The sequence below is a fragment of the Euprymna scolopes genome, chromosome 10 (assembly GCF_053919585.1).
Source record: "Euprymna scolopes isolate OS-2025 chromosome 10, ASM5391958v1, whole genome shotgun sequence".
In the NCBI taxonomy this organism is placed as follows: domain Eukaryota; kingdom Metazoa; phylum Mollusca; class Cephalopoda; order Sepiida; family Sepiolidae; genus Euprymna; species Euprymna scolopes.
The window spans coordinates 96017415-96031801 of record NC_136491.1 but is presented as its reverse complement, the minus strand read 5'-3'; the positions used below and the strand labels follow the sequence as shown (position 1 = coordinate 96031801).

General features: G+C 36.1%; 1 protein-coding gene across 5 annotated transcripts in view; it reads left to right on the top strand.

The window, feature by feature from the left end:
* LOC145286152 (uncharacterized) overlaps positions 1-14387 on the top strand; it is a 484368-nt gene that overhangs the window by 126172 nt on the left and 343809 nt on the right. For all 5 annotated transcript variants that reach the window (XM_080134898.1, XM_080134897.1, XM_080134896.1 and 2 more), the window contains one exon: positions 11490-11552. In XM_080134898.1, the coding sequence (XP_079991024.1) occupies positions 11490-11552 (63 nt within the window). The remainder of the gene's footprint in view (positions 1-11489; positions 11553-14387) is intronic.

Sequence of the window (14387 nt, the reverse complement as noted above, 5' to 3'; positions counted from 1 at the left end):
TCAACCATAGGATCCATATAAGTCTTCCTGGATCTACTTTGGCAAAGAACATTAAATGCCCCCACCCACCTATTCTTATGCACGCCTGTCAATATACCTGGTTTCTTAAACTTATTTTTATAATTTTCTCAGCAGACATAATATCGATATTACTACTATTATTATTAATATTCGTAATATTGCTGATCAAGTTATTATAGTGTCAAAGTTATCTTACTAGGTTGAGCTTGTCTCTTTTATTGTATTCAACTTACCCTTTAATGGTTTTAAATAATTTTCTTAATTCTTTTCTATAACTCTGACATTTTCTCTAACGTTTTCTTGTGAATTCCTTCACTAATAACTCATTTACTTTGGCTAGCTTTAACTAATTTCAAGAATGAGTTTCTTCTTTCAAACTTCTCCTCTGCCTGATAATATGGGAGAAGTGAGATTAATACTCTGAAAACTGAGCACCTCAAGGTCAACTGGACCATGGCGGTATTATTCTTTATTCTTAGGGAGCTACCTCTCACTACTGAGCATTCTATCACCCTCTGAGTAGCCGCTGTCCAGACTCGATGAGATACACTGATGTCTGTGGCAGTACAGTAAATGTCAACACTTCTACCATACAAATCCTACTAATTTTATACTTATCTCCTTTGGATGTTACTGTTGATTTATTATTCACATAACTCCAATGTTGATTTATTCTTCATATAACTCAAATCATAGACACCATCCTTTTTTCTCCAGTCCATAATCCACAACAACAAGCAAGGGAGATCACTCTAAGAACTTAACACAAAGAACAGAACTCTTTTCATCTTTATACAAAGGGAGACAACCTAACACTCCCTCGAAAGCAATTATAATGTGCACAACTGATGATTCCCCATCACATAAACAGGATCCACTGAGATACATGTTCTATAACAGGCACGATAGGAAAACAAATGAACACATATCTAAAGAAATGGCAGAAACACTAGAAGATGACCTCCGATCTGTAGTGCAATGGGAACAAAAATGGATGGTCACATTCAATGCTGCCAAGACTAAACTTGTTTCCTTCAATAATTACAAGAAACCTTCTCTACCACCAATAGCAATGGCCAATGACTCTTTATCTGAAAGTACATCTTTTAAACTCCTTAGCCTAACCTTCACAGGAAACATGAGTTGGAACAATTACAATGACAGCATCGACAGGATCACTGCGAAGAAGGTGGGCTCTCTCTACTGTGCTAGAAAACTACTAACGCCTGAAAGTATCCTGTACCTCTATAAGGCCACTATTCCCCCATGTATGGAGTATTGTTATCATATTTGGGTAGGTGCATCTACTACTAGTCTCTCGCTCCTAGACAAGGTTCAAAAGAGAGTCACCAATCTGATAGGTCCTCATCTAAGCTTCAGCCTCTGTCCCATCGACGAAATGTTGCATCTCTCTGCCTGTTCTACAAGTATTTTAATGGTGAATGTTCTGACGAAATGCAAGCACTTGTGCTCCCACAACATAAACACCCTCAACAAACCCGACAGGCAGCAAAATCCTACCCCCACACAGTAGAGATCCCTAGATGTAAAAGAGCTTTCTACTCCAGTAGTTTCTTTCCCAGAACTGCTAGACTTTGGAATTCCATTTCAGGTCCCTGCTACCCTAACTGTACTGATATGCAGAAGTTCAAGTGTAACGTGAACCGACATCTTGCTGCCCAACTCCCTACATAGTACCCCAGTAGCTGTTGCCCCTGATAGTAACCCCTATATCAAAGTGACAATGTGGCTTGTTTGGGGTGAAAATGTAATTAAAAAAAAAAAAAAAGGCGTAATTTCCACATTTTCTTTCCTCGTTTTAAGTCCACAATATAAACTTTGTATCAGCTGGATTCAAGGCTATGAATTCAGTTTCAATCTTATACCTTGCTATCATTCTCAGCTTCTGTTCAAACCTGGGGTAAGGAATAAGTAAGTTTATTACTTGATAAACCTCAAAAGTACAATCTATGTCCAACAGCGGAACAGACACCAACACCGGCAACTCTAACAAGCTAAAACAATTTAATGTAGTAATTCCATAATTTATGGCTGGGGATACACAAGCAGTCTTAAAAAAGTGATTTAATTTCAGCTCTGATAAATCCTTTTCTGGACGAAAGGTCCACTATTTTTTCATCTTAATTGCTCTCGTCTGAATCTCCCACCACTACCTGCGGTCATTATTTAACGCTTAGAGGAGAGGGGTTCCACTGAATTTTACCTTCTTCAAAAAACATTAAATTTTCTATTTTTCTTTCTCTATCCTAATGAGGCTCAATTACCTATCCTCCGTGGTTCCCAAGAAATCTCTTCTTTTGTTAAAGGCCCACACCTTTTTACTCCTACTTCCTTCAGGGGTTATCTCTCACCATCACCTGCAGGCACTCTCTTATGCCTGGATGAGCGTTATTTAATTTGTCTTTCTCCGAGAACAAGAATTTTAGATTTACTTTTCCTATTTTTTTGCATCCCCCACGCCCTTCTTTCGGTTTACTTTTATCTCTTCTGCATTTATTGATTTCTCATATCTCTCTCTCTCTCTCTCTCTCTCTCTCTCTCTCTCTCTCTCTCTCTCTCTCTCTCACCTTTTTCTTCAGACTATTTTTTCCACGGATGGATTCGTCTGTTTTCTTTCCCCATCTAAAACGATAAAATATGATAAATTTTCATATATTTATTGATAATAAATCCGTATTCCTGTCTGTTTGTTTGTTCACAATGACGCTATAGCATATGTATATATAATATGATGTCATACACGACAGCATTGCATATGACGTCATATATGGCATAATATAAGATGACGTCATACACGGCGTCATAGAATATGCCATACATGTAATATATCATGCATGATGTCATAGCAAAGTTTACAGATGAGACAAAAGATTTCCTGGACAACGTAGGGTACATACAGGTGATAAATATATATATTTATATATAGTCATCCACATACAGTACTGTTTCGCTGTTTCACAGCTCATCAGTGTGGCTAGACAAGTAATTACCTCAAGCCAGGATCGAAATCCGACCACCCAAACGACAGTTGGAGCTTCTAACCATTGCGCTATTTGGCTGCTGCTATGTGGGCAGTGAATTAACATTGTTTTGACATTGTCCAAATACAAATATATATATAATTGCAAAAATAAGTATGTATATTATCTTAAACTTGGAACTTGCCAAGATTATAAAAAGCTTAATATACTAGATAGAGCAATTCAAGAAATAGGAAAAAAATATATGACGAAAAGAAAAATTGAATAAATTACAATATTTATTGATCCATCAAAAATTCAAACAAAGAATTATAAGAATGAAAAATCCTCAACTCATGGATTTTTCAAAGATACAAACTTTTCATATAAATATTAGTAAAAATGTATCACTGCTTGGCATGAATTTGAAAAAGTGTAAAAAAATGTATAGGAAATTTTTTTGAGAAAAATGAACGATATTTCCAATTAACTCCACAGATTACTATTTAATGAATTAATTGAGTGACTGGCTAATTAGTTAATTGGTATTTTTATGTTATTTTTTGAAAATACATTTTACTTTTAGCAATTTTTACACAGTTTTTACTAATGTTTATCCTATGAAAAATCCATGGATTAAAGATTTTTCAAGTTTAAAATTTTGATTAATCAATAAATATTGTAATTTATTCAATTTTATTTTTCATCATCAATTTTTTCTATTTCTCTCTCACTTATACATGTGTGTGTGTGTGTATGTGTGTGTGGCCTGGCAACCGAAACAGCAAAACTGAAGCTAACTTGCAGGACACTATATATACAAATGTAGGCACATTTGGGCATATTTTATTGGTTTGAAAATATAGGTTCTTTTTCACCAATTGTCATAAAATTTTAACTATAGAATAGTATTATAATCTTCAAAAAGCCTGCAAATGTTCCTGTAGTTTCGTCCCAAAACCCAAAGGTATGAGCATTTCAATATTCAATTTGGCTACCAGTATATATATATATATATATATATATATATATATATATATATATATATATAGTAATTTATAAAATATATATGGCGATTAAGCTACACTGAATATTCTGCGTTTCATCCACTTATAGGATTCGTCAGGCTTATGCGCGAATTCTGTGGTTGTTTTTTGTTTTTATATATGTTGAGGATTTCTGGTTAGCCAATCAGCTTTCTAGTATCCACCGCGCCCCTTCCTATCAGCCAATAGGCATGCATTTTATCGAAAAAAGGATCTGTTTTAGAGCTAGGTTAGTGGTTTAAGGTAGATCTTTTCCCTCTTTTTTTTTATATATATATAAATATACCATGTGTACACACATACATGCACATATATATACATATATATATATATATACATATATATATACATATATGTGTGATCGTTTATGTATATTCATGTTTGTTTAATTTATTTGTTTGTTTTCTATAGTTATTGTTAGTTTTAAAGCTATTTTGTATCGCTATCCTAGAGTAAGTTTTATTTTGTGAACACAGTTGTTTGCTATTTCTCGTCTACAGTTTAATTCATGTGAGTAAATGAAGTAGTTATATATATATATATATATATATATATATATATATATATATATATATATATATATATATATCACCATTTTTGGCAATTTTATAAGTAGGAAATCTCAGCGACTATTGATCAGAATTTAACAAAGGAAGGCTTGCTGGAAATGGAATGACCTGAATTCTTTAGGGGGCTATGTGACATTTGCTCTTAAGGCCGCACATTAAAGGGATCATCCATTATCCAGGCACTTTTATACAGCCATAAAATGTTTCGGTAAAGGTGCAGTATCTTTCCACCCTCAAAAAATTCTTTAAAATTATCACTATTAAAGGTTTTCGAGGGTGTTGAAAACAAAAATAACGTTTAAAATTTCAGGAAACGAATAGTTACCAAGATATCAAGAAATTATAGTTTCAAAAGGTAGGGGATCACTTTTCTGTACTAATTTAACATAAAATGAGCATCCACTATGGCCAACATTTTTGGGGTAAGCTGTTTTTTTTTTGGGGGGGGGTCATTGTGATCTGTTAGACCAACACAAAACCCACGTTAAAAAACTTGTTTGCTATAAGTTTTCTGGTGTGCTGAAAACAAATAACGCATTTAAATTTTCTGCAAATAATAATTGTAATTTCATAGATATAAATCCAGTAAAACCCTTTTGTTTATCAACAAACGAAGCATAATTCTAGTATATTTATTAATACAAACAGTTTCGGCTACATATGTGCGTACATATTTCTGTAATAATTCTTTTCAGAGGAACTGCCTCATCAGGCGTCATCTTCGTTAAGATCAAACTTGTTCATTCTTTTTATACACAGTTTTTATCAAGTCATAATAAAGAAAAGGAAGAGGAAGATTACAAAGAGGCAATATATAGGAAAAAAGGGGGAAAAGGAGGAAAGCGGAGAAAAAAATGGGAATATATATATATATATATATATATATATATATATATATATATATATATAAATAAAGGAAAGGTAGTTTGCTTGAAGCATTGCTGGTAAATAATATGAAGGAGTATAAGAAGATGATAGCAATGCAGGGAACCGTCAAATAAACCATATGGATCAGTATATACAAATAACACAATGGTTAGAATGCCAACCTAATTCAAGTCTTATTTCTGTTAGTGATGGGACGATTCCAATATATTTTCTGATTCCGATACAATTACCGATTCTGTACTAAATTCCCGATTCCGATAGAATTACCGATTCTGATTCCAATTCTTTATAAATCTCTAAATATTTAACTATAGAGTTGTATTTTTCTCTGATTACCGTAAAAACACTCATGTAATTTGTGAAAATATTTTCCTAAATGTAACAATATACTTGTGGCAGGGATGATCTATCGATTTTAGCTTCATTCGTGGTTTAAAATCAATAAATATTTAATATTTTATCATTATTACTAGCAATGGAAGATTTAGCCTTAAACAAAATCAAATAAGAACGACAATGAAAAGAATCGTTTTGGCATTGGAAAATCGGTACAATTTTTTCCGATTCTGATACCCTCAAATATTCCAATTAATTGTCCCAACACTAATTTCTGTTTGACAGCTCAATTAATCAATTCCGATTCCGTTTTTATGATATTTTCCAATTTTTTGTAACGACATTCTTTTCATACCTTCATTTTTGAAAAAGAGATATATTCTTGAAATATTAAAGACTTCCACCATCTCGGTTATTTCAAACAGTAAGTACATATTTACTGATTTATATTTGTGATTGCTTTGGAAAATAAATATACGAAGATAAAAAATACCTATAGAACCTTCGTTCGCTTGTCTATTTTTGTTCATACGTCACATCACTTCTATATCCGGTTCCCTGCATTGCTATAGCCTTCTCTTCTCATATATATATATATATATACTAGCATGGGCGCCCGGCGTTGCCTGGTCATAAAATACAGTTAAATATGATATTTTAATTTACGCAGATTCGTATTTATTATTTTAATAAAGTCAATTATTTCATATGATGCTGTACCCGATATACAGTTATGATTTCAAAAGTAAAAAAAAATATGATATGAGTGCCATCAGCTAGAATCGAAACCGAAACCAAAGTATAATAAAACATAGTTTCATGATTGAAATTATGTCTAAAAGTCAAGCAAAGACTGCAGTTTTTTTTTATTTTTTATTTTTTTTTTTTTACATAGACATCACCACATTATCAAGGCCCAGAGGCCACTCAAGGATAAGGGTTAAAGAGTGTACAGTAGAAATTGGACAATATAGTAATCATTAGTAATGAAAATTTGGTAAATTTGATAAATTATATGGAACGGCTCATCAAGAACTTATTTACTTTAGACTTGAACACTATCATATTGTAGTCAGCCGGAAAGCAGGAAAACGGAAGACAATTCCACAGACGTGCAGTTCTAAGAAAGAAGCTTTGTTCATGGAATCTACGTTTAGGTTTAGGCACAGATAAAGAGTGGGGGGAATTATTTTATTTGTACTCAATATGAAATGTAGAAAGGAGTGCAAATTTTATTAAATACAAGCTGGTTTCCATGACAACAATGTTTTTGATGGACAAAATGCAAGCAAGGGCGGTTGGACGGTCGACAGAGTTTTATATATATATATATATATATATATATATATATATATATATATATATATATATATATATATATATATATATTATTTTTGTTTTCGCAGACAGAGGAATTCCTTGTCTGTTTCTCCAGATGCTAAAAGTCCAAATAAAGACATATTCAGCTCTACTAACATATTGAGTACTTTTTATTCTGTTTTTACCACTTATATATATCTAAATATATATATATATATATATATATATATATATATATATATATATATATATATATGAAAAAAAAACGTGTGGATGATATCTGATAAGTATAAAAAGCGAATAAACCAAGTAATAGAGTCAATATATAAAAATTTCATAACACCATTCTGAGTTGTGTTTGTGTCGACACAATTTTTTTGATTTGTTTGACGTTGAATTACTTTTAGATACACTTGTATAGTTTAATTCCAAATGATCTATGCGTTATGAGGTGACAGTTGTGAAGTGGATACATGTGTAGAACTTGGGGTTAATTTTCCAGTGAGATAACCGGCTCTGACACAGAGGGAATTTTGATTACTTTTTTGTAGTTGAAAATAAAAACGAGGCTCTAACCTGTGCTAGTTTTGACTATATAGGGCATATCTTTTTTTGGTTATCCCCTGCATGGAAATTGTTATGGTCGTTTGCCGGGAAGAGTAACGGTACTTGTACGGTTTAATCAAGACATTAAACAATGAAAATATTGCAAACAGTTTATATTGTACATATCCGTTATGGAATAAAGTTCTCTGGAAAAAAAATTCACTTAATTTCATCAAGTAATTTTTTTTTTACAGCAAAAAACAAACAAAACGAAACAATTTTTTATGATATCGAGCAAAAGGTTTGATTTTTAGGAAGAAAAACTCGTATTACAGATGGGGAGGGAGTGTCCGCGCTTTAAACTGAGTTATTTCCCCGTGGCGTGTTAAAAAAATTCAAAGATGGCTACCTTCGATATGCTGTCATAAAAACGTGTTTTACCGCTGTAAAAAAAACAAAAAACTACTCGATCAAATTAAGCGAAATTTTTTTTCAGAGATCTTCTGTCCAAAATGGATACGTGCAATATAACCTTTTTCGATATTTTCATTTTTTAATGTCTTGATTAAACTGTACAAGTACCAGAGTAACTTGGCTTGTATGCACCGCGGGGACATCTTTTGAAGGTCTGTTACGTTCTGGGCATGGCACACCAGGTCCTTGGATGCTAAACACGATATCAAATGATAAAACAAAGTCGCTTACATTAAGAGGTTGATATGGTGTTGATTATGTCTGCTTGACGGGCCTTGTGACGAGTTATCAGCATCATTACCTACAGGGACCGTTCTGAAGAAATTGTATGTTGTATATACAATAAGCAAACAATGCATTTTTTTTTTTAATTTTTACATTTGTAGAACCATTTTAAGAACTCAAGAGTTGAGACACACTACCCGTTGCCAATGGAGCCCAAATTCTAACTCTCGAGCTCTTAAAATGCTTCTTCAAATGTAAAACTAAAAAATATTTCTAATTCACATCAGAACATATGAGATTTTACATTTACACTGTGAATTGAACAGTGTGCGCAATTCAACGTTGTATGATTACCAATATATTTCTTGTTTAAAATTAATAATTCTATATTAGATTCTTCATTAATATTCGTGTATTTTCATGTTGTCTTTAAGATACCTTTCATGTCTTGTTGGCGGTACTAATGTAACATATTAATAAATGTTGAATGCATTTCATAACACCATTCTGAGTTATGTTTGTGTAGACACAATTTATAGACTTGCTTGACGTGGAATAGAATGTTGAACTCAGGAAGAAGGTCGGAGGTTACATCGACCAAAACGTAGTGAAAATGCTACTCAAGATGAGAACAGTAGTCCGAAGCATCCAAATAATACGCTTAAATGTATTTGTTTTATTGTTTCCTTCTACATCCTCAATCATATCTATTGTGTCTTTGATATCCAACAAAACATATTATTGGAATATACAGGGTGCCCCCCCCCAAAAAAAACGGGCCCCAACTCTAATTAGGCCCCATTTCTTAGTGTTTTATCCGAATGAAATGAAACTTTAATCATAACTAGTTTATTATATTCAAATCATTACATCAAAACACTAGAGTCTTTAACCTTTTTTTCTCCGTTCTACAGCATATGTTCTAGATGGCCTCCATTTAGCTTTTTTTGGGGGGGGGGGGTCACCCTGTATATGGGTATAAAATATTCCCAACACGTGTGCAACTATTTATAAATAGAATATCAAATAGTCGCAGTCATAGCATCATTGATCATCATCACCATCATCGTATGAATCCCTAAGATTCTATTGTTGGCATTGGTTTCCCCGATATTTTTCTAGTCAGACTTCTTTCTAGAAAGACACCGGGGATTACAGGAAGGACCACGTAAAGGTTGCCAACATCCTAAGTAAAAGTGATTTTTGTGTAACGAACTGGATTCGAACTTTGGACACCCAGGTCGTCAGTCCATGTCGTTAACCACTAGACCACAGTCACATCCCAGCATCAATAATGATAATAGTAACAACATTGAACACTTTTGAATAGTTGGTCATAATTTTAGTGTTGAGATGGTTTATCAGAATTGGGAATCGGAAAAATCGGAACTTTGTGTGGTATTGAAATCGGACAAAATTTTAGCCCAATATCCGATTCCCAAAATGATTCCTTTATTTAAAATTTTTGTTTTTGTTTAAAGCTTAATTTTCTGTTGCTGATACAAAATATTAAATATTGATTGATGTTAATTTATCAGTAAAACTAAAGTTTATAGATCATAATAACGAATTTAGGTAAAAATGGCACGGTAAAATAGCATAAGTAAAAATGGCACGGTAAAATAGCATAAGTAAAAACGGAACGCGTTGATAGATAGCACACGATGGCACAAGTGAAAAATATAAATGAAAATCTGAGAAAGAGTTAATCAAAGTCTTGGATACAATACATAAAAGGAAAACATTAAGAAGTTTATCAAATGTCAAAAAATTATGCCCGCATTTAAAAGTAGGTGATGACTTTCTGTCACTCTCCCACCCCAATAAAATTAAATTCTAACTTTTAAAATGATTATGCGATTTTAGAATCAGAATCGGTAACTGTATCAGAATCGGGAATTTAGAACAGAATAAGTAATTGTATCAGAATCGGGAAAAGTATTGGAATTGTTCCATCACTAAGATAATAATAAATTAAATCAACAATGAAGGAAAAAATAAACATTTACTACAAAACGTCGGCGTCTATTATATAAATCTCACCTGTCTGTTTAAATGTATGTATGTATGTTTGTATGTCTGCCTAAAACTTTCAACAGAGACGACGGATTTTCACGAGATCAGTATCGTTTTGAAGTTCGACCCTTCGGATGACAAATATCGAAAAATTTGCTAAAAACATTAATTCCTTGACCTTCAATTGGGCACTTTTCTACAGAGAGGAGTCGCTTTTTTCGCCGATATTTTCGAAAGTCATCCCCTCTTTTCAACTGACTAGCCTTAATTTAAACCTTCGCCACTTCCAGTTTGGTGATAAGCGTAACAACGAAAACGTAACGTTTTTTTTTTCTCTTTTTTTCATGTTTTTTCTCCTTTGCAGTATGGGTTTGAGCCTACCTGCCTGCCTACTACCACTTATTTATTTATTTTTTGCTCAATACACACCTCCAAACACCCGGGCAACGCCAGGCACCCAGGCTAGTCTCAAATAAACGTTAAATTTATTTGTTAACGTGCTCAAATTGTCTTCATTTTTCAAATTTTTTTCAATCTTGAGTGTCACATAATTAATGTAATAAAACGCGGACATTGTTGCAACTTGTGTGAGAAAAAGATATTTCCAACCCATAGGCAAGTTTTCTCAGGACAGATGATGTCTGCTTTGACTACAAATGTTGACAAACTCTATAATGCCGTTCAATTTTATTAGCTAACATTTTTCAATTGTCTTCAATTTTTTTCAACCATGGGTGAGTGTCACATAGTGTAAGAAAACACGGATATTGTTGCAACCTGTGCGAGAATAAAACATTACCAACACGTGTGCAGTTATTTATAAATTGGATATCAAATAGTTATAGTTATACAAGCATAGATGGTGTCTATTTTGAGCATGAATGTTGGCAAGTTCCGTATGGGTTCACGTGGCAGTATCTGATTCTATTGAGGGCAACCAATGCGAACAAAACAGAATCAATCTGACCCCAAATAGTTCTAATTCTGCTCAACACAAACTGCATATTTTGTCTGCATGATTTTTATGGCCTAATAGACAAACTAAACTGTTGCATCTTCTCTTTTAGACGGAACATGAACTTTCTGCACAGTTGGAGAAATTTGACGATGAACAAATAGATGACACCTTGGTAAGTACATTTATATTATGTAGCGGTTGAAAATTGATGAGGCCTCTGTTTGTATACTGACCTTGACGGGGCCGTAAATAGAACCCGTAAAGAGTAAAGAACGCCTAGAAATTAAAAAAAAACAAAACTTTGAATAAAGTTTTGTTTTTTTTAAATTGCGTCAGAATATTGAAAGGTGAAATCTCAACTTTTCTTAGAAAAACCATTTCTCCCAACTGAAAACAAGACACTCATAAACAACCTACTTGGCCTTCAGGTTAAGATCAAAGTGTAGTAAGATCTTGGTCTTCTCAGCCTTCCTGGCTCAAAGTGTAGTATCTGTTCAGATACATACATCGTGCGAGGCAGTGCTGTTCTGGCGACACATTCTCGTGTCTGGAACACCTGACGAGCTTTTTGGGTAACGTCGTCCACACTGCTGGTTCTACCAAAAGCAGGGCCACATGGCTAAGAACTGCCCCCAAAGGTCAACCCCTACTCAAGGCGGTCCCAACCCCTGAGACAGCACCAGTGTCAAAACAGGCTGTAACAACTCCTATAACCGGAGCACCAACCCCAGCACCGAGGAAACTCAGAATCATCCAGGAGACCAAAGGAGACGAATGGAGCATGGTAACAGGGCGGAAACGGAAGCCCACAACCTCATCTGCCACCATCCCACCATCAACCCAACAACCGAGGCAGCAACAACAACAGCAGCCTCCACAAAAGCAGCCTCCACAACATCCACAGCAGCAGGCACAGCAGCAGCAGCAGCAGCTGAACCAGCTGCAGCAGCAACATCAGCTACCACGGCCAATTCCACAGTTGATGCTGCGAAAACAGCGGCAACAACAAAAACAGCAGCAGCAGAAGCAGCAGCAGCAACAGCCAGAACAGGAGCAGCAGCAACAAAAATGGCCGCAGCAACCAGAGCAACAACAGCATCAACCAGAGAAACAGCAATTAGAGGAGCAGCAACAACCAACGATCCCCACACCAATTGAGACGGGGACCAAGAGGAGAAAAGGCTGCTCCTGTGAGGATGAATCTGCTAGTGAGAGGGAGAGGAACTCAACCTCACCACTACCCAGTTCATTCGAAAGAATAAAAAAGAAAAGCAAAAGAAGAAAAGGGGGAAAAAGGTGGTCCCCCAATTCCTGTGAGCATACATCACCCCCAACAACACAATCCACTTCCACCCTCAAACCACACACTGCACTAACACCAGACACAGCACAAACACCAGATATTACACCAACACCAAACACTACACCAACACCAACACCAGACACCACACAGACACCTGTCCCCACACCAATGCAAATTGAGACACCACCCCAGAAAGAAAAGAATAAACCCAAGAGGGGGAGAGACCCTTCAGATTCCCGCGTTTACGAACTTACTCCAACAGGGATCCTCGCCCTTGAAACGAGGGAGGAACTTTGTTTTGTAGACCCTCTGTCTGTGGCAATGGATTTACCACACCAGCAGAGAAAACATTTAAAACCTCTGCTGGACTGCCAACAGATAGGGGAAAAAGATATTAATGTCCACTCTAATTTCCTGGATTCCTCACCGCTAACAACTTTCGTCAGGCTTCTAGAGGTCTGCAAGACCAACGTGTAGACAATGCTGGAGGCTGCTGAAGGGGCTGTTCTGGGAATTGAACTCATTAGAAAAAAATGACTCTTCCCTGGACGAACTGTCAAAACAATGCAAGGGAAGGGTCCCAGTGTTGGTTCATCCATCACTTTATAGTGCCCTGAAATTGACCTTTTCTTTAGACGTCGGCGGCATTGTGAGAGAAGGTCAGGACATGAAAAATCTGATCACCTTGAGCATTGCATGCAATGTCGGCATCCTTTCCCCAGCTGAGTGTGACACACCTTAAGGCTTTGAATTTGGCTAGTCTGAATGCAAGGGGCTTGAGATCATCAGGCCGGGTGGCTCGCCTTCGGCACGACCTCTTGTCCCTGGGAGTGGATGTGGCTGCAATTCAGTAGATGCATTTCGTGTCTTCTATGGACTGTCAGGTGCTGGCCCGAGATTTTGAGCTTTTCCCAGCATATGGCAACCTGCAGGGGAAGGGAGTCTCCTTGCTAGTTAAACGTACCCTTTACGCGACAGTCGGTATTGTTCATAGGGATGCAGAGGGCAGGCTAGTCGTGGCCAATGTTGCCATTAAAGATTCTGTGTTTCGGGTGATCGCGTTTCATGCACCCAGCATCACTCGTGAGAGGGTCTCATTCTTCGGTCAGCTCAATGCGTTTGTAGATTGTTGGAAGTGGGTAGTGCTAATGGGGATTGGAACGCCATCTTAGACCCTGAAATAGATAAGGTAGGAGGCGAAGCTAGAGGGACGGAGAGGTGCAAGTCCAGCCTGGCTGATCTGATGGCAAGATGCAGTCTGGTCGACAGGTTTCGAGTCGAGCATCCGGGGCGGGAGATGTGGATGTGGACCAATAGCGTTTCCTCCTATCCAAACACCTATTTGGACAGGATGTTAGTTAGGAGAAGCGAAGTAAACTTCCTATCCTGTCCCACGTTCACTTGGCTAGGCCAGACAGACCATGAACTAGTTATGGCCCAGCTGAAGTAAGGAAATAGGCCTAATTTAGTGGGGTACTGGAAGTGGAAGTTAAACACCTCCCTTCTGGAGATACAAGACGTCCGAGATCAGTTAAGAGACAATTAAAAAGGCGCTAGTGGAGTTGGTTACCAGGAGTAAGTGGTGGTTAGGTCTCAAAGCCAAGATCAGAAACTTCTCCGTCAAGTATGCCCAGTGCTTCAAACTAGAGAAGGCCAACACGGAGAAGCAGTTAGAGCAGAAAGTAGCCCGGGCTACAGGGGAGG